The sequence below is a fragment of the Alosa pseudoharengus genome, unplaced genomic scaffold (genome assembly GCF_046254945.1).
Source record: "Alosa pseudoharengus isolate Yale_2024_CS ecotype anadromous, Long Island Sound unplaced genomic scaffold, YU_APseudo_1.1 YU_APseudo_1.1_scf_8, whole genome shotgun sequence".
Taxonomy (NCBI): domain Eukaryota; kingdom Metazoa; phylum Chordata; class Actinopteri; order Clupeiformes; family Clupeidae; genus Alosa; species Alosa pseudoharengus.
The window spans coordinates 41,340,768-41,362,826 of record NW_027468870.1 but is presented as its reverse complement, the minus strand read 5'-3'; the positions used below and the strand labels follow the sequence as shown (position 1 = coordinate 41,362,826).

General features: G+C 39.0%; 1 protein-coding gene across 1 annotated transcript in view; it reads right to left on the bottom strand.

Moving 5' to 3' along the window:
- LOC143111738 (solute carrier family 35 member F4-like) overlaps positions 1-6,582 on the bottom strand; it is an 85,475-nt gene extending 78,893 nt beyond the window's left edge. Inside the window, exon 1 of the mRNA XM_076273994.1 lies at positions 6,465-6,582. Within this exon, the coding sequence (XP_076130109.1) occupies positions 6,465-6,575 (111 nt within the window). The 5' untranslated portion in view covers positions 6,576-6,582. The remainder of the gene's footprint in view (positions 1-6,464) is intronic.
- Positions 6,583-22,059: the final 15,477 nt, after the last annotated feature.

The following is a 22,059-nucleotide window of genomic DNA, read 5'->3' as shown; positions in this document are numbered from 1 at the left end:
TACCTTTTTTTTGTCTAGGAGGGAGGGTCACCCATCTTTTGTATTAATGAAAACAGCAAAAAATCAAAGTGGCTTGTTTGATTGTTGATTTCTGTCGCCATATAACGTTCTCTTTCGTTCCATAGCTCTGTCAACATTGAACAATGAAAATGAGGGAGATTTCCCGGGTTTCTCACGCAAAATACGGAAAATGTCAACATTCGTCCCTATTAACGTTGGAAGGGTTGGAGCAACAAAGTAGCCTACTTTATTCACGCCTAACAGCCTATTTGGTCAACTTTATCCAGCCCTAAAAAAGCTAAATTTAACTTTGGTTTACTTGTAGTTTACCGTGTAGCCTAACTTTAAACAGTGTGCATGCTTAACACAAAGCATAGGCCTACTTGTGCTTCATTCATCCACACATCCAGCTCCTAACTTTTGACAAGCATTTCTACCAATTGACCTTGTTCCTGCCCATCTCTAGCTTTGCTGTCTCCTTTCTGTTTTTGTTGTTTGCAAAAAAATATATAGTATTTATTGGTAACCAGCAACAAGTGCAATTTGTTAATCGCTGTCATTCTCTCTCCTGCCAACAAAAATGTGTTGGCCTAGGCTACGTTCCAAGTAGCAGTGCGTAATTCTGCTTCATAAAGTTGAACAAATACATTTGGTCATATAAATAGCCAGTTTATGGTCTACAGTGTAGTTGGTAAGTTATGGTAGGCCAACTTGGAGTGAATATACAGGGGGAATTCTTTGTCTAGCTGAGTAGCCTGGCAGGTGCGCACGTAGGCATAGCCTACGGCCGAACACCGCAAGCGCTAATGAATCTTGCTCTCACGACAACCACGTCGTTAACTTAAATAGGCCTAGGTTAACATCACTCTGAGTTCGCATTCAAGCAAGCAAAACGATTATTTGAATACATCTGTTTCACTGGAAGGGCAAGGGGTAACAACAGGACAACACAGAGACAGGCCAGAATGCAGGACTAATGTTATGAGTATTACAGTAATATGGGATATTCTACGGGAAAATATTAAAACGGCAAGACAGCAGGGAAACGAATGATAAACCCGGAAAAAGTTGGCATGTTAGGTATTTTTCGGTCCCTGTGATTATTTGTGAAATTGTGCAAACGGCCTTTTCAAGTCATTTGAGAAGGAAGGAGTGTAGCAAGCTCCCAAATTGACGCTCGTCTGAGAAATTGAGTTTTGGATAATGTTCATGTTCATGTGTTGAATTTGTTATTACCCAGTGTGCTTTGTTGAATGGTCTCAATGCTTTATTGTTTTATTTCATGTGAATACTTACTAGAGGAGTAACTTTTCAAGTAGGCTAATGCAGTTGCAGGAAGTATGCATTTAGTTTCCATGCTTATTGTGTTTCCACAACAATGTTAGGGAGTAAATCTACTGAAATGGCCACCATCTTGGTGAAGTGTGATGTGTAAGATCAGAAAGCAGAGGTTGATTTTAGGACGGTAGCATATGTTGATGTGTTATCATAGCGCGTAAGAGCGTGGGCGGAAGACATCGACAATTGGTCGGGGAGGGTCATGTCATTTTTGAAAATGCTGCTGGAGGGTTGTTGAAAATTATATTGCAGGCAGGGGAGGGTCATGCAACTTTTGATCGAAGCACTCAAAATCCCTCCGGTGATCACGTTTATAAATAACGAACGGTCCCTAATAGTTATATATTACTAATTAAGCTTAACCAACTTTATAAGGGTCCCCCATACTGATAGTTATATATTACTAATATTAATTAAGCTTAACCAACTTTATTATAAGGGGCCCCATGCTGATAGCTATATATTACTAATATATTAATTAAGCTTAACCAACTTTATTATAAGGGTCCTATGGGGAGGGGTTCATATTGGGATAGGCAGAAGCCCAGTTTAATAACAATTAGTTAAATAATAATATGTCATTAACTTTTATATTAACATATAGTTTGTAAATAAACATTTAACATTTAAATGATGTAAGAAGTAACTGTTAATTAGTGGCAAAAAGACATTTAACTATTAACAAATATTAATACAATAGTTAATAGATTGTTTTCTATTTGTTAAAACATTAACATACAGCTTTATGTAAGCAACTAATATTTAATTAATGATGAAAAAACTATGAACTTGTGTCAAATAGATATTTTAGTAACAATTAACAAATATTAACAAAAGGTTAGGTAAAGTGTTACCAGATTTTGCACAGTTATTAAATTAGCTTTAGTTAGACTTTAGACCAGGGGTCTCAAACACCCGGCCCGCGGGCCAAATCCGGCCCGCGTCCGGCCCGCGACGTATGTCAAAATAATAATGTAATCCGGCCCTTGAGACTATTTTTAATTGCGACAAACAACGATACTGATTAAAATAGACGATAGTTCCAAGTACGGTGACAAATCTCATGTGTACTCTGCTCCACTATGTGCTAGACATCCAGAGCTTCATTCAAACCCAAAATCGCAAGGTTTTCAGGACACGCGAGAAACACAAAGACGTGCATTTGTAATGACGCGGAAGCGATGCAGGCCATAGTGTTGCATAAATTGAAGCAAAAATTAAGCAGAAATAGGCCTACACCAAATGTTGAAAAACGTTTACGTGTGATGAAGTCTTAGGTAGGCTATGTTATTCACCTATTCTAAATCTGAAGAAGAATATCCTTTTGGAGATTATGATCCATCGTCTATTGAATGGAGGTGCATCTGCGTGTAGCCTATATGACGGTGTCCACTAAGCATACCATGCTTATTTCGACCCTCTGCCCAACATAGCTTGGAGGTTGCAGTGGTAATCGTGATGATAGTGTCCATAATGGACGTGGTACAGACAGCAGGGCTAGTAAAAATAGGGCTCTAAACTACAAAGTCACCCGCAATATGATGCAAACTTCTGGGTAGGGTACTCAGATTACCCGCGATAGGAACTGATTTGACCAGAATACTTTATTGTAGGCCTTGTGGTTTAGAAACCATATACAGTACATCTTAGGTGTTTTCCTGTTAATTTGTTATGTGGGTAATATAAAGGAAAGTAAACCTGCTCAAATATTTTCATCCAGTATTTATTGAAAGGTGCATAATTTGAGGTGCTTGCCATCCAGTGGCAAATTAGATGGGTAAATTTACCCCCTTCATAAACTTTTGTTTTACTCAAAGATTTTTACATTTACAGTAGGACTTTATCTCTGACCACTTTCAAGCCATGGCCTTTTGAATTTTTTATATAAAAATCTAATGGTGTTGCTTTCTTATAGTTTGCCAGGTTTAAAAACGTTGAGAGGAAAATATTTTTATTTGGTGTGAAACACACACATACCTGTTTTTATGCTTTTCATTTGTTTTATAATTTGTATTAATATTTATTTTATCATTATTTTATTTATAAGCTAAGGTTGCTAGCACAGGTGTCTAAAACTAGATAAAAACACTTGCACTTTCTGTTTGCAGTTTTGTGTGGTATTTGAAAAAAAGAACATTGCATTTTCAGAAATAGCCGGCCCTCCAATCAGATGACGTTGGCAGAATTGGCCCCCAGCTCATTTGAGTTTGAGACCCCTGCTTTAGACTTTATTTAAGTTAGGGCCTAATGCTATCAAACATATTGTGTATTTTGAGGTTCAGTGGCACTTATGTAATCTCAATCATTTACCCTGATTGTGTATAGAGCAGATTTTATATTGCCCTGAAATGTAGGCTTAAACACACATTTGGGATATGGGGAAAAACAGTTGCCACACCATTTTACAGTGCAGAGCATGTTCAACACTCAGGGAAAAAGAGAAGGGATTACAATAAACACAATTAAATGATGAATCATGCCATACCACACAAAATTGAGTATGTGTACTTTGAAAAGTACATGCTGACATTGTAGAGGGGGAGCAGCTTCACAGAAGAGAACTTCTGACGGCAAATTTGAGGAAAAGTTGGTAAACCACCCTTCTTACCTAATTTGAGGTTGCTGATTCTGAATATTTTGTTTACCAAGCTCAATTCTGAGTTCTAAGCCGCATAATCAGCATTTTAACATAAAATAGTGAATTGTTTATTTTCCCTAAATTGGGTTGATTTCAAAAGTAATTACTAAAATCAAATAAAAGTATTCTCTAAATACATGTTTGAGCATTAAAGAAGCCATACTATAGTTTATTAATGTATTTAATGGGAACATGATGATAGTTAACATGTAATAAACTCGGAAATTCTAATCAAAACACAACCATATTTTTATTGCTAACATAGTGACTAGTGACATAGTCACTCATGTGTTGTTTAATGCATTTCATCACAATAACAAGTTGCACAGATATCCTTCAACTCAGAATATATCCTACAGTACATATGAACTTACATAGTGGGAATAAGCCTAATGCAGAACTGCATCTACCGTCAGCAACAACCGACAAGTAAAAAACATTTTACTTCTAGTAACACTGGATTTGGTATGTGTGCTTGCCTCCATACTAGAGCTTGATAATGTGCTCTACTAATATGCCATTGAGCAGCATCACTTGTTGGTGGTAGAGCCTCCGATCCTCAACATCTAGAAAACAGAGTGGCTCTGGCATAGTGTTGTCACGATACAAAAATTATGACTTCGATATAATACCTACCATAAATATCTTGATACTCGATACTGAAACGATATCCAAATCCTAAATTATCTGGAAAAGAAAGGATGCAGGCCTCCTCCAAATGTATTGAGTCATTTGTGTTGAATTTGGTGCACTTTTGGTCAATTCTGGGTTTTAAACTTCTAAACTTCCTACATAATTATTGTTTTTTTAGTCAGTAAAATAGTAGTTTGTGTGTGATTAAGTCCTTTACTGTTTGTTATAGCTCATTTATATTGTGTGGTTTTTTGGCAATAAATTAGCTTTAAATAGCCAAAGTAGGCTAGATCAAGGTCAGTGTTCAAATTACTGCATGCAAATCACTTAATGCTATGCAGAAGAGCCTAATCTTTAGGCCATCGGATATAGGCTACCCTAGGCCCTTCTGTGTTTATGGGATTTCTTTGACAGTTGCAAAGGGAAAAAAGTAGTCTTCTTTGCTCCCAGTGTAATTTAATAAGTATGTTTTAACCACTCAGGTCTTAATCAGATAGGCCTACACCATTATCTGTTGCAATATCTGTGTGCATTCCTACATTAGGTCTATTTCTTTGATAGTTAACATCATTTGCTACCACATAACAAATACCAAATAACAATACAAACGTTTCTTACAAACTTTCCTGCATACTTCTTAAATGTGCTGCAGTCAGATGGGTGTCCTAAAGACATAACTAGATCTTGAGCATCTATTACCAGTGTGAATTGAGCAGTTTTTGCAGTGATCACTGCTGGACATTCCACATTGCTAGACAGCACTTGAGTGAGGATAGACTTATTTCCACTTCACAAATAACCATCGCTATCTGCAATAGCTACAGTACAGGGACATTAATCAGTTCATAGCTGAGGATTTGTCCTAGGTCCACTTCCGTTTCAGCATCATATGCAGTAATGATGCACTGGAGAATGTTTCTTTTTGTTGCGCTATAAATGATAACTTGTCTAAATGTTTTGCAAATAATGCAATCTCCATAGCAATCTTCAGCACTCCTCAAACATGCACACTCTTCCATTTTTCTGCATGGCTGGAATTTGAATGATAGGAAAGAGCACCAGTGAGATATTTTAACTAATCAAGCACAGTCGCCTTTACAGTAAAAAGAAAAAACAGTGTAAATCCTCTGTAAAGACTGACAACTGTTCATAATAGTTAGTGACAAAAGACTTTCTACAGAAACATGAGCAGTCACCTACTATTCTATCAATTTATTAATGAGCAGTCACCTACTATTCTATCAATTTATTATCAAGGAATCTATTTAGTTTCTTAACGTCATACTGAATTTTAGCTATTATTTCAATTTAATTTTAGCTTATTTTCATTTGCTACTTGAGGGTCATTGGGGTAATTCCTGTCCTGTCCTACAACATATCTGATACATAAAGAGTATATTAATGCCTTATTTTTTGCAATTCCTATGATATCTGATGGCAAAACCAAAGGGTATGTTAATTATGCTAATTATGCTAATTAGCGGGTTTATAACTCAAAATTGAGCTTGGTAAACAAAATATTTGAATTCAGCACCCTCAAATTGTGTGAAATAACCCCTTTAAAGACTTTTCCTCAAATTTGCCAACAGGACTTTTTCTGAACGTTTGTTAGCTATCTGCTCTCCCTCTCCCTCCCTCTCCTGTGCCACAAAGAAATCTCACTATCCAATCACAGTCTCCCATGTAATAGTGACAACCCTATTTTGAGATCCTTGGCTCATACACTATTATTATCAGATTAATCAGGGATATACAGTATCAGGTTGAAAATCATCTTGATTTAATGCAGTATTACATTAAAGAATAAGTAACCTTAAGGTAACATCTGTGAAAGGTAAAAAGTTAAAAGATTAACCTTATAGAGTGCCAAGGTGCAGGCAGAGCCCACAGCTAAAGCCACACCAAGGATAGAATCCCCCTGGAAGCCATCTGCATAGGCCATCATAACAATGCCAGTGATGGACATTATAGCAGCAACAATCTGCAGGTACAGAAAAAGTATAGTTGACATATTGCAAAAAGGAAGAATTTTTGAATCAAGAGGTACATGCATTAGTATTAATCACTGAATAAAGGAATACAACTGAATCAGGATCAAACTAAAATGGAAAGAATTCATCTACTTAAAGTTATTTTAAAGGAGCTATGTGTAAGATTTTGTAAGATTCAAGTGTTTGAATGCACCATTATGTTCATGACAGCATTCCTCCATTGACTTGTATTGTACCTCAAGAAGTGCTTTATAAGATACAAAGTGTTATCTCAAGAGAACATTTGAAACCAAAACATCCTACATATAGCCCCTATAAGAGATATAATGAAGCAAATGGAAAGGGTGAGGGGACACGGCAAACCAGCCTATACTGTCCACATTAAAAAGGGCTGTACAATGCAAAAATAATCATATATTAAAGCTACATTGTGTAATTCTTGGGGGAAACTCTCCCGTCTAGCAGTGAGATGGTAACCTGACTCTCGCCAGATGAATTTAGTTCCGCCTAGCTCCGCCTAGCCCCACTCACATCCATTTGGGATCGCTTTCGTTTCGACACTGTTCTCAGCATCACGGGTTGGCTTCGATGTGAGTGGTTGAAGTAGCACGTCAATAAAGATGACGGACAAGTGGCTTATCCAATCATATGCAAGGATGTTTGATAAGGCCCAGCCTTCTGAAACACCTCTCCAATGGAGCGATCCCAGATGGATGAGTGGAGCTAGGCGGAACGAAATTCATCTGGCGAGAGTCAGGTTAGTGAAATGGTATATTGCAACAGACTTGAGCCCCCCCTCACATACACACACACACCCACACACCCCAAGCGATTTACTAACTACGGAAGCCACACCATAAATGTTCTAGCTGATGCTACAAGATGTCATAGACAACTTTATTGAGTATTCATTCTCGTAATGAGGTTATTTTAGAAAAATAATTGTAAATTGCATTTAGTAATTTAGTCATATGACTATAGGTCATATACTTCATGCAAGATGAATAATGTTGTTATGGATTTATTATTTTGGCTGATATTCAGTGAGCAACTTTGTAAATGAGGTGTAAAGGTACCAAATTCTCAGTGCTGACGTTATTCGACAATACTCTACCAGATATGTAGTTCAAGTTAACGCTAACAAGGTGTTCTATCTCCATACAAAGAGATTATCAGGCGATTCAACCTAAGGGGTTTTACGACAGCCACGAGCACAACTCTGTCTTTCGGTAACTGAACGACAAGCACGAAAGGCGGAGCTAGAATTTCAGGTATGTCCCTCCTTATGTAGTCTACGATTTTGCTTGACCAGACCTAGTAAACAATGTCTAAATGTCTCTCTTTACAAACCCCCGCTGGCCAGTTTGCGCCTCAGAAATGTACCCATTGGTATGTTTGGCTGGGTCTGTGAAAACGTTCCCAGGGGAATGCTTTGCTAATAAGACCAGGTTGGTATTTTGGCAACAGTGCATGTGACGGTGGCCAGAGTGAATTCAGACATACGAAGTGGGCAGAGTCAGGCCGAGGTTAATCATTAAAATATTTGGTTAAATCCAACCAGCAGTGTTGTGTTATACATTTAAATGGAATGTGTCAATACTTTTTCACTGCAAAAAATAAAATCTAACCAAGTGTTATTAATCTTATATTAAAGAAGCCCTATGCAACAATTTTAGCAAAAATGACCTTAATTATGCAGGTTGAGAGTCGTTCTGATGGTTCTACAACACTTTTTGGGTCGTTTGGTGGGTGCTTCGTCTCCACCTAGTGCTTCTCCGCGGAAAAACCGAATATGCAACTTTCTGGTCCCATCCCGAACAAATCCGGGTCTCGAAAATGTAGTCAGATTGTAGTTTCTAAGAACACTGCAAAACGGACTCCGACTTGGCTTTGTTGCTGTTGAAATTGTAAGTAGCCTACCCTTGGGTGAACTTCGTTTTTGTAATGTGGTTTGATAGTCTCTTGAACAATGTGTTTGTTCGACCGTTTTATTGTGAGTTCTGTATGTGCTTAGCTTGGTTTCTTGATGGCTAGCTCGCTAGCTAGTGGGGGTTTAGCGTAGCAGTCACTTGCTACCGAAGCTGCAGGGGGAGCTATGTCGTGAAAAATGCGAGCCCAAATCAGGCGAAAACCCAGAAACAGCGAAGGAATAACCAGACCTGCATAAGGCTTCTTTAAGATCAAAAAATCCATTTGGTATTGTTTTTTATTGGGAAAAGACTAACCTAGCGCACTCTCAAAAAGATCATTTTGACATAATTTATGAAGACTTTGACTTATTTTAAAGAGTCTTATCAAGACAAATTTGCTAAATGCACTGGCAGCCAAATTTGATTGTTTTTAGGACAAATTTGCTTAACACACTGGCAGACAAATGTGCTTGTTTTCAGGATGAGACATCTTAAAATAGCCTAAGTCAAACTCTTCTTTGTTACTTTCAATTTCAATTTCACTTATAGAGCGCCAAAACATTACACATGTCTCATGGCGCTTTACAGAGTGTTTAAACATTCAGAGAGAGCCCATGAGTAACAGGGGCGAGGAAAAACTAGAATTGGAGATACATAACCTCGACCAGATCTACGACTCAAGGGCCTGACCATCTTTGCTGACTTTGCAGGCGCCCGTGCTTGCTGCTGAGAAGGTCTCACACACAGAAGTTAAGAAGGGAAAAGAGGAGGGCGGTCGGGGGATTCAACTCTGAAGCACGTCTCCATATTGCACAACTAACGCAATTAGTAGGCTAAAGTCAGTCATACTACGAATTGCCTCCCAAACAGCACATTTCATTCATAACATTGTATGTACAGAGCTAATTATTTTTTGGATCGTGAAATAGTAACAAAAAAAAGATAATACAGGTAGACCTATGACCTATCTGCACACCAAAATGAAATATAGCTGCAAGCAGCAATGAGGGGGCCAAGCAGAATAGGCCGGAGTAGCCACGGTGACGAGATTGAACTCAGCAGATACCCGCCATCAACACTTTCAACAAGTTTCACATCAAAACATAATTGCAGGGATTAAAGTGAAAAAAAATCGTTTGACTGAACTTTTTTCAGGTCATAAGTTGTTCAATCTACCTATAGAGATAGCACCCCTTTTGCGGTCGCGACCTATTGGTTTTTAATGTACAAAAAGATGCAAACAGCAAAGTAAAGGGAGTATTCGCCTTATTCACACAGCGGCCATTGTTTAAACCAAAACGAGGCTACAGGGTACACTTACTATATAATTAATGCCACCTACAGGTGAATGCATAGAACATAACAATCCTGTAGCCTCGTTTTAGCCGCCAATGGCCGCCATGTGAATAAGGCGAATTGAGAGTGTTCTTGATTGAGATTGAGTTTTCCTGATGAACAAAAATATATTTTAGTACCATCCCTGACCATTGCTGATTAGCCATTGCTGTTCTTTTCTACTGCAGCAATATTGTAGAAAGGCTTTAACACACTCTTATTTAATTACTTCAGGCCAAAAGTGTTTAAAGGGGAGATTTTTTTCTTGTTAATATGCAATTCAACACCAAGTAAAATCTATAAAATCAAGTTTGCAAGACTTCCCATTTCCTCATCAAAGTAACAAATCAGAACATTCTAGATATTGTTCATATTTCCATTTGTTGCCTCATCCGCATTTAATGATAACATGGTAATTTTGAGTTTTACAGACAACTCAGTTTTCCAATGAGCAGCAATACTGTGTGTGCTCATGCAGGAGGTCTGCGCATTTGTAACGACAATCTGGAGACGGCGCTTGTTTTCAGCAACAGATTGTAGAAGGTTGACAAGAGGTTGCGCTATGAAAGAACATGCGTAGCCTACTTTCTAAACGTAAAAACGGTCAGCCATAGATAAACGTAGCCTACCTCTGTCGTGGTGGCTAGTTGCACCAGGTAGGGAAGATGTCCTGAAGTGCACGAACGTTAACCTTATGGCGGTCTTCTGATTGGTGGCGTGCTAAAACGTTTTCCTATTGCATCCATAAACAATTTTCTTGCAGCGAACCGCGCAAAAGCAAACTCCTGGCACTTTAAATTTCTTTACACCATGGCTTGTTAGTTCTCCCCCGTTTCCTACAGCTGCCCAGCTGCATTTATTTTTTAACTTTTGACACCTGCCTTCCTTTAGCAACAACGCATCCATGACAGCTAGTGACCTTGCCAAATAGACGCACACAAATCATGACGCTAATATGCGAGGTTCTGGTAGGCCCACTGGTTATGGTTTTGTGCTATAAATTAATAATATTTTATAGCAAAGTTTTAAGTTGACTATTTTAATTGTATGGTTATTTTTTGTCAACATACACTCACAACCTATTGTCGTTAAAAGTGAGGCCTAAGCAAAATAGGCTACAAGGCTGTCTGTGCGTCACAAACACGACTGACCCCCTTACTCGACACGCTCAGTCAAAACCTTCCGTCGCAAATTGTGAAAAACATTGTTGTATGTTATGGTTATGGTTATGGTTATGGTTATGGATTTAGCAGACGCCTTTGTCCAAAGCGACATATAAATACAAAACAACATAATAATATTTAAAAATGAACAGGGAACAGATTAAAATCTAGGTCAAATATAGTAAGGAGAATAGTTGTAGTACACAATAATATCAATTCAATCAATAGCCTAATAAAAAAAGCAATGTAAAAAAGGGGAAAGGCAATAATAAAACAATAATGTCAATTCAATCAATAATATAAAAACAATAACATGCTAAGACTACATTAAGGAGAATATCAATAATAAACAATAATGTCAAATTAATTAACAGCCCAATTAAAATAAAAACAACATTATATAAACCATAACACATAAGCGCTTAAACAACTAAGTATATGTTGAATAGGAATGTCTTTAGACCCCTCTTAAACGACCCAAAACTACCACAGGAACGGAGAGCACTGGGCAGTTCATTCCACCAACATGGAACCACTGAAGAAAAGAGTCTGGAATTAGACCCAGTTTTTATGACTGGTCGACACAACATACGCTCACCAGAAGACCGCAGTGGGCGGTTGGGCATGTAAGGCTTGATTATTGAATTAAAATAACTAGGAGCAGATCTAGTTAGTGTCCTATAGGCCAAAGTGAGAGATTTAAATTTAATTCTGGCTACTATAGGGAGCCAATGGAGAGTAACTAGGAGAGGAGTTACATGTGTCCTCTTTGGCTGATTGAAGACCAGGCGTGCTCCAGCATTTTGAATCAGCTGTAATGATCTTGTTACACAAGCGGGTAAGCCAGCTAATAGTGAATTACAATAGTCCAGCTTAGAGATGACCATGGTCTGAACAAGAAGTTGTGTGGAATCTTGTGTCAGATAAGGTCTGATCTTCCTAATGTTGTAAAGCATAAACCGGCATGATTTTGCAATAGAAGCTATATGCTCAGAGAAGTTAAGTCGGTCATCAATTACAACGCCCAAGTTTCGTGCCGATCTAGTTGGGGTCAGTGAAGTTGAGTCAAGCTGGATGTTAATCTGTTGGGGAATAGCTGTTTTAGCTGGAAACACCAAAAACTCTGTTTTTGAGAGATTAAGCTGAAGGTGCCGATCTTTCATCCAGGCTGAAATATCCTTAAGGCATGCAGAAATCCGGTGGGAAACACTAGAGTCATCAGGTGGGAAAGACAGGTAAAGTTGAGTGTCGTCTGCATAACAGTGATAGTCAAATCCATGGGAGCGAATGGTATCACCTAAGGAAGTGGTGTAAATAGAGAAAAGCAAGGGTCCTAATACTGATCCCTGAGGCACACCTGTGGTGAGGGCATGAGACTTAGATACCTGTCCCTGCCAAGACACGTTGAAAGAACGCGCTTTAAGGTAAGATTCAAACCAGTCAAGAGCTTTTCCAGAAATTCCCAGTTCAGATAGTATAGATAGGAGAATGTCATGGTTAACAGTATCAAAGGCTGCAGATAAATCTAGTAGAATTAATACTGATGACTGAGCAGAGGACTTAGCTACTCTCAATGCTTCAGTCACAGACAGAAGAGCAGTTTCAGTAGAATGACCACTCTTGAAACCAGACTGCATAGGGTCTAGTAGATTATTCTGATGAAGAAAGTCACAAACTTGCTTGAAGACCACTTTCTCCAAAACCTTTGACAAGAAAGGAAGAAGGGAGACAGGTCTGTAGTTCTTCACCTCAGTTGGATTAAGTGTACTTTTCTTTAGCAGAGGTGTAACCCTAGCCTGTATGTCATAACAGACGGGATAATAAATTGCATAGGCTACGGTTTATATTGCGTCGCTTTACACATAATGTTAGTTGCATTGATTAAAAACTGTAACAATAATAGTAGCCTACATCGGGTGGCATAGCAGGCTATCTGTTCAAGTCATAGGTGAAACCCAAAATGAATGACCTCCCCTGACAAGAGTTTGCGATAGTAAGTGTCTACATTGATGCACGGAAAGAACACAGCCTCCGAATTCGCACATAGAGCTCACAATATCATATCCAAAAAAGTTAAACGGATTGGCCAACCTCATCAGCTGTCTCGATTGTGTCACTATAATCCAACTTTTAGACCGTTATAGTCCTCCATACGTGTTCTTTTTTTTAAGCAAACGCCCGAGACAAGTGTGTAGCTACAACATACAAAGCGAAACTCATGGCTGACGTAGGCCGTATAGGACTTGAGCGGTCACGGATTGAGACACAGAAAGTTCTCAAGAACACTATTAGGTCTTTAAACATTTACCTAATATTTGTAGTTGCCTTAAAAAAGGAAAAGCAAAGGTGACAGTCCCCCCCCCCCCCTCCTATTTCTTTTCTCATCGGATCTGCATCGATCTCAAATATGACATTTCTAAAATCAAATTGACGGAAATCCGTCCTATGACGGAGAACTTTAATCCTTGTAATTGATTTTGTAGTGCTGAAACAGGGCTGAGTATTGCCATTGCCTCCGCCAGCCAGCCCCCCACCGAATCACTCCTGACCATCCCACCCCGTCCTGCCCTGACCCGCCCTTGCATGCACGCATTAGAATGAACTGGATGGAACATGTTGTCATCAGTTTCACATCAAAAAATAAAAGATCGATAAAACACATCAGCAACTACAGATCAAAATGCAATATTGCTAATTGCAGCACCCCCTACAGGTCAAATGTCACCAGTTTTTGAGCGTCCTCCTAATGGGGTCATGAATCTATGTAGTAAGTTTGGTTATGATACATGGCAGGGTTGCTGAGATATGAGCTCACTTCCTGTTTGGCGGCTTCACCACCAATTTTGATTGGCTGTTACGGAAGAATGCTTTTGTCAATTGTTCCAGAAAGCAACACACTGATAAGGCATGGTCTGAAGATGGTCTCTGCCAATTTTGGTGAGGATCCGCTGAAATTTGTGACCTCCGAAATCTTGTACGTGTTTTGGATTAAATCCAATATGGCGGCCGAATCAATTATGATGACATCACAAGTTGGCTTGGGTCGGCCTAAGGACCTTCAACAGTAGTACCAGACACCACTAGTGCGTTTTAATTCTAAGCACAACTGCTGCTACAGGCCAAAAGGCATGTTTCTTAATTACAGCGCCCCCTAGTGGTCAAAGGTCACCATATTTCTTGAGCATCCCCCTGATTGGGTCCTGAGTCCATGTACCAAGTTTGGCTTTGATACATGCAAGGGTTGTTGAGATATGAGCTCACTTCCTGTTTGGCGGCTTCGCCGCAAACTTTGATTGGCTGTTACGGGAGAACGGGTTTAGTTTTGAAGACAAAAAGGAATAACTTTTGTGAGGCTTGGACTGAAGATTATGTGTGTCAGGTTTGGTTTTGATCGGACAAAATTTGTGACCTGTGAAGACTTTTAAGTGTTTTTGATGAAATCCAAAATGGCGGAAAATCCATCATGGCGGAAAATGACGTCACAGGGTGCGTTGAACTCGGCTTGGTCCAAGGATTAATTTCCAAAATAAATAAATCCAAAATAATTTTTGACAATCGGATCAACGGGTCAAAAGTTACGTGCGTGAACGCACATCCAACTTTGGCCTGTTGGTGGCGCTAGAGCGCTCAAGGTGCCGGTATGAAACTTGGTGAAATTAATCATGAGACTGTCCTTAATCAGTGTGCCAAATTTCAGAACTTTTCACCAGACGGTTCTATGGGCTGCCATTGACTTCAATGACGGAAGCGTAATAATAACTAGAATTGCGGTTCCGAGGAACTGCAAGAGTGGGTTTGATCAGGGGCATGGAACTGGGCCTCATCCAAGGATTCCAACGGTACCTCATTTATGAAAATCGGGCACACGGATCAAAAGTTATCTGCATTAACGCAACATCCAATAAGCTAAAACGCATAAATATAGTGGTTGCTATGCTGGTTGCTAGGGCAATCATGCTGGTTGCTATGGTGGTCACTAGGTTAGAAGGCCAGGCCTTCTGAGAGGCCTGAAGGGTCAGTTCTGAGGTTGTTGACTGCTGAAACCGAAAAATGGACTGCATTTTCTTAAAAGACAATGTGACTGAAGTGCGGGCAAAGTTTGCACAGAAATGTACGATTTTTCCCACCCTCATCGACCTTGTCATAAAACTTGTTTAAATGATCACACGACGCCTCCTTGCTGCTTTGTCGTCTACATCAGCCTTTCTCAAACTTCTTTGACCTGAGGCCCAGTCAAGGCATACTTTGGGGTCATAGGGCCCACCTACATGAACCCAACCCCTCCTCCCACCCCCCATCAAATTGTAATATCATCACAATTATTATTTTTTTTATACTATATTGCTATACATGCACTTCAAAACAGTCAATGTTTAAAGTGCTAAGATTGTTCACAAAAGTTTGTGAAAGCATGCACATCAGAGTACTGCTTTACTAATGTAAAATATAATTAGGCCTACACTAGTTTCATTGTTTTTGCATTGTTGCATGATTGATATGCTATTTAATTACATTTCATTTGAATGCCTGAATGTAAGAATTCAGGAAACACAGCTTTTAACATTTCTGTTGTTTCCTAGTTTATGTAAATCACATAACACATGAACTGTTTACATACTACTGATAGCCCATTACTGTACACAATAATACTGTGCCCATTCATTAACATATATTAAACATCAGGCGTCTTGTTTACACATTTAAACCATATTTGCACTTCGAATTGTAGTAACTACATCTACGAAGTCTAAGGAAGATAACCATGTAGTCTGTTCAACGATAAGATACATTTTGACAGAACTACAGACTTCGTGAAAGTAGTAGGCTACCTAAAATGTCTCCATTCACTTCATTGCAAAATCGCGGTTGGTCTGTTTACACATTAAAACAATATTTACACTTCGAATTTCGCTTCCAAATTGTAGTAACTACATCTACGAAGTCTAAGGAAGATAACCATGTAGTCTGAGATAAACTAAGATAAACTTTGACAGAACTACAGACTTTGTGAAAGTAGTACCTAAAATGACTTCATTGCAAAATCACGGTTGGTCTGTTTACACATTAAAACCATACTAACAATTTACATGTCGACTCCACATCCTTGTAACACCATACCAAGGGTCTTAAGAAGTGAGTCAATTTGGCTAATTACGTTAACGCATTTCCAGGGCTTGTCAGCTCAAAAAAAGCAGTGGCTATTGCTAACGCATTCATTTTCAATGCTTAGCATGTTAGCTAACATTAAAAGGTTTGTATATGTGCTAACGCTTACTTGAACGTTCCTATTGTGGCTTGTGGGGTAGAATTTAACTTGTTCACACGTTTAACATTACTGTTGTTTACTACTTTATGTAAATCACATGACTATAATAAACTGTAACTTACTGAGAGCTAAGGTAATTCTGATTCAGTGTGATGAATGGCCATCACGTAAAGCATATGACAACAGCAAATAGCTAACGTTTACGTTAGCCTAACTTACATATCGTTGACGTTGACCCGACACGTTTATAAGTTAGACCATAGACTGATAAGGACGTCCATCAAAATTCCGTGTGTATACTGTGTATCTTTCGTGCTGCTATCCTGTTGCCTCTTCCCTGTTGTTCCGGCAACAAGGTTTTTACGCGATATTTACGCCACATCCCAGAGAGTTGTTGTTTGCTGGGTCAGGTGACGAGCCGTCGAATCACAGCACAGCACCCAGAATGCATTGCAACACACCGTCATGAAGGGACTCATCGGTAGGTCGGCTTTAAACAGCATACAGAACCTATAGAATTTTAACGTTGTCTGTAAGCTCCACAGATCGTGGCAAGACAAGTGAATTGATTGTGGACTTCTTGCCGGGCAATGATGAGTAACTGAACGTGAATTGTGATGATGTGCATAATATCTGCATGAAAGTGTGTTTCTCAATGTAATAATCTATACAACTGTACACATAACTAAGTTTAAATGGAGCTGACTGGGCTGAATGGATTGGGAAAATACTTTATTTATTTATTTTTTTAATGACCTATATGAACATGGTTTGGCTGCTGGCAAGGCATTGAACTGGGCTGAATGGATTTGGAAAATATATATATATATATATATATATTTTTTTTTTTTTTTAATGACCTGTATCAACATGGATTGGCTTTAAAAAAAAGATCTTTTTTTACATTACCTTTACACTTAGTGCTGGCAAGGCATTGAACTGGGCTTCATTCGAGGATTCTAACGGTACCTCATTCATGAAAATCGGACATACTGGTCAAAAGTTACATGCACACACCTTCATATACACAGACAGCCCAGCCCAGCCCATTAGAGCTCTGCCAGGTGGCTTAGAACTCTTCCAGGTGCAAGCTTAAGCAATTAGAGCTGTGATGTCACAATCGGAATTTGAATTCTGAACATTCCGCCATTCATTTCAATGGGCCCAAAAAACGCAGAAAAACGGGAATACCGCAAAAACGACAAGGGCCAGCGACACGAAATCAACAAGCAAGTTACACCGGTTCGGGCCTGAATTTTTGGAGTTCGAACCGCGTCGATAGCTCAAACGGTCTAGGAGCAGTAGTTCGGCCAAAAGGTGGGTGAATAGGAAGATATAACTAGAATTGCGGTTCCGAGGAACTGCAAGAGTGGGTTTGATCTGGGGCACGGAACTCGGCCTCATCCAAGGATTCCAACGGTACCTCATTTATGAAAATCGGGCACACGGATCAAAAGTTATCTGCATCAACGCAACATCCAATAAGCTAAAACGCATAAATAACGTGGTTGCTATGCTGGTTGCTAGGGCAATCATGCTGGTTGCTCAGGTGGTCGCTAGGTTAGAAGGCCAGTGCCTCCTGAGAGGCCTGAAGGGTCAGTTCTGAGGTTGTTGACTGCTGAAACCGAAAAATGGACTGCATTTTCTTAAAAGACAATGTGACTGAAGTGCGGGCAAAGTTTGCACAGAAATGTACGATTTTTCCCACCCTCATCGACCTTGTCATAAAACTTGTTTAAATGATCGATCACACGACGCCTCCTTGCTGCTTTGTCGTCTACATCAGCCTTTCTCAAACTTCTTTGACCTGAGGCCCAGTCAAGGCATACTTTGGGGTCATAGGGCCCACCTACATGAACCCACCCCCTCCTCCCACCCCCCATCAAATTGTAATATCATCACAATTATTATTTTTTTTATACTATATTGCTATACATGCACTTCAAAACAGTCAATGTTTAAAGTGCTAAGATTGTTCACAAAAGTTTGTGAAAGCATGCACATCAGAGTACTGCTTTACTAATGTAAAATATAATTAGGCCTACACTAGTTTCATTGTTTTTGCATTGTTGCATGATTGATATGCTATTTAATTACATTTCATTTGAATGCCTGAATGTAAGAATTCAGGAAACACAATACCAGCTTTTAACATTTATGTTGTTTACTAGTTTATGTAAATCACATAACACATGAACTGTTTACATACTACTGATAGCCCATTACTGTACACAATAGATTAGTATCTTCAAATAGTCAAGGTTGTTGACTGCTGAAACCGAAAAATGGACTGCATTTTCTTAAAAGACAATGTGACTGAAGTGCGGGCAAAGTTTGCACAGAAATGTACGATTTTTCCCACCCTCATCGACCTTGTCATAAAACTTGTTTAAATGATCACACGACGCCTCCTTGCTGCTTTGTCGTCTACATCAGCCTTTCTCAAACTTATTTGACCTGAGGCCCAGTCAAGGCATACTTTGGGGTCATAGGGCCCACCTACATGAACCCACCCCCTCCTCCCACCCCCCATCAAATTGTAATATCATCACAATTATTATTTTTTTTATACTATATTGCTATACATGCACTTCAAAACAGTCAATGTTTAAAGTGCTAAGATTGTTCACAAAAGTTTGTGAAAGCATGCACATCAGAGTACTGCTTTACTAATGTAAAATATAATTAGGCCTACACTAGTTTCATTGTTTTTGCATTGTTGCATGATTGATATGCTATTTAATTACATTTCATTTGAATGCCTGAATGTAAGAATTCAGGAAACACAATACCAGCTTTTAACATTTATGTTGTTTACTAGTTTATGTAAATCACATAACACATGAACTGTTTACATACTACTGATAGCCCATTACTGTACACAATAATACTGTGCCCATTCATTAACATTAAACATCAGGCGTCTTGTTTACACATTTAAACCATATTTGCACTTCGAAATTCGCTTCCAAATTGTAGTAACTACATCTACGAAGTCTAAGGAAGATATCTATAAACATACTACATGGTTAAGATACATTTTGACAGAACAGCAGACTTCGTGAAAGTAGCCTAGTAGTCCTACATAAAAGTCTCCATATTCACTTCATTGCAAAATCGCGGTTGGTCTGTTTACACACTAAAACCATATTTACACTTCGAAATTCGCTTCCAAATTGTAGTAACTACATCTACGAAGTCTAAGGAAGATAATCATGTAGTCTGTTCATAGATAAGATACATTTTGACAGAACTACAGACTTTGTGAAAGTAGCCTAGAAGCCCTACATAAAAGGTTCCATTAACTTCATTGCAAAATCGCGGTTGGTCTGTTTACACACTAAAACCATATTTACACTTCGAAATTCGCTTCCAAATTGTAGTAACTACATCTACGAAGTCTAAGGAAGATAACCTTGTAGTCTGTTCAACGATATGATACATTTTGACAGAACTACAGACCTCGTAAAAGTAGTACCTAAAATTAGTGTGATAAATGGCCATCACGTAGCCTAAAGCATATAGCACTAGCATATGACAACAGCAAATAGCTAACGTTTACGTTAGCCTAACTTACTTATCGTTGACGTTGACCCGACACGTTTATAAGTTAGACCATAGACTGATAAGGACGTCCATCAAAATTCCGTGTGTATCTTTCATGCTGCTATCCTGTTGCCTTTTCCCTGTTGTTCAGGCAACAAGGTTTTTACGCGATATTTGCCACATCCCAGAGAGTTGTTGTTTGGTGGGTCAGGTGACGAGCCGTCGAATCACAGCACAGCACCCAGAATGCATTGCAACACACCGTCTAGAAGGGACTCAGCGTTAGGTCGGCTTTAAATAGCATACAGAACCTATAGTAATATAACGTTGTCTGTAAGCTCCACAGATCGTGGCAAGACAATTGAATTGATTGTGGACTTCTTGCTAGGCAACGACGAGTAACTTGATTTGTAATGCTGCGTGGATATGCATGATATCTCTATGAAAGTGTGTTTCTCAATGTAATAATCTGTACACATGACTAAGTTCAAATGGAGCTAGCTGGGTATAGGACTGGGCTGAATGTATTGGTGAAATACTTTATTTATTTATTTTTTTAATGACCTATATGAACATGGTTTGGCTTTAAAAAAAAGACTCTTTTTTTACATGACCTTTACACTTAGTGCTGGCAAGGCATTGAACTGGGCTGAATGGATTTGGAAAATATATATATATATTTTTTAATGACCTGTATCAACATGGTTTGGCTTTAAAAAAAAGATGAGACAGCGCTTCGCGCTGTCTCATCTTTTTTTACATTACCTTTACACTTAGTGCTGGCAAGGCATTGAACTGGGCTTCATTCAAGGATTCCAACGGTACCTCATTCATGAAAATCGGACATACGGGTCAAAAGTTACATGCACACACCTTCATATACACAGACAGTCCAGCCCAGCCCATTATAGCTCTGCCAGGTGGCTTAGAACTCTTCCAGGTGCAAGCTTAAGCAATTAGAGCTGTGTTGTCACAATCGAAATTTGAATTGTGAACATTCCGCCATTCATTTCAATGGGCCCAAAAAACGCAGAAAAACGGGAATACCGCGAAAACGACAAGGGCCAGCGACACGAAATCAACAAGCAAGTTACACCGGTTCGGGCCTGAATTTTTGGAGTTCGAACCGCGTCGATAGCTCAAACGGTCTAGGAGCAGTAGTTCGGCCAAAAAGTGGGTGAACGGGAATAATAAATAAAGAAATAAAGAAAACTTAAGAAGAACAATAGTGGTCTTGCTGGATCAAACCCACTAATAAGAAAACTTAAGAAGAACAATAGTGGGCTTGCAGGATCAAACCCACTAATAAAGAAATAAAGAAAACTTAAGAAGAACAATAGTGGGCTTGCTGGATCAAACCCACTAATAAATAAAGTAAACTTAAGAAGAACAATAGTGGGCTTGCTCTGCAAGCCCACAGCGGTCTTGCTGGATCAAACCTACTAATAATAATAATAAGAAAACTTAAGAAGAACAATAGTGGTCTTGCTGGATCAAACCCACTAATAAGTAAACTTAAGAAGAACAATAGTAGTCTTGCTGGATCAAACCCACTAATAAGAAAACTTAAGAAGAACAATAGTGGGCTTGCTGGATCAAACCCACTAATAAGAAAACTTAAGAAGAACAATAGTGGGCTTGCTGGATCAAACCCACTAACTAGACTGCATTTCCGGCGGGAACTGCAAAAGTGTGCTTGCCCTGGTCCGGTCACCAACGTGAGCAGACAGTGACATACGCTATGCTGAACCTGGCTTGATCCAAGCATTCTAACAGTGCCTTTCAGTGTTGGAGCAGTGGCAATACCTCAAAAGCTCTATTCAACTATTGCCTTGCGGGGTGAATGCGGTTCGTTGGCTTTTACCTGTGGCCTGCCTTCGAATTTAGCTTCTATGACTAAAATCAAATCAATAAAATAAAACAACAGCAGTGATTGGCTGCAAAAATAAATAATGTCACGCGTCTTGCACCTCTCAAACTGGGCTATCAGGTAACCTAGAGAAAAAATATGAAATATGACTAAGGCATTAAAATGCTGCTTGTTTGTCAGGATACTTTTTCACTGATTTATTTTAGAAATATGAGCTATGAGTGTGAATGTTATATATTCCATCCCCTAATTCTGTTTTACTGGTTTATTTGACAAATAATATATATGGATTTGCTCTATAAAGACCTTATGTCTGTTTGGGATTGTTTTGAGAGCCTATTGATGTATCTCAGAATAAAGGAATGTCCA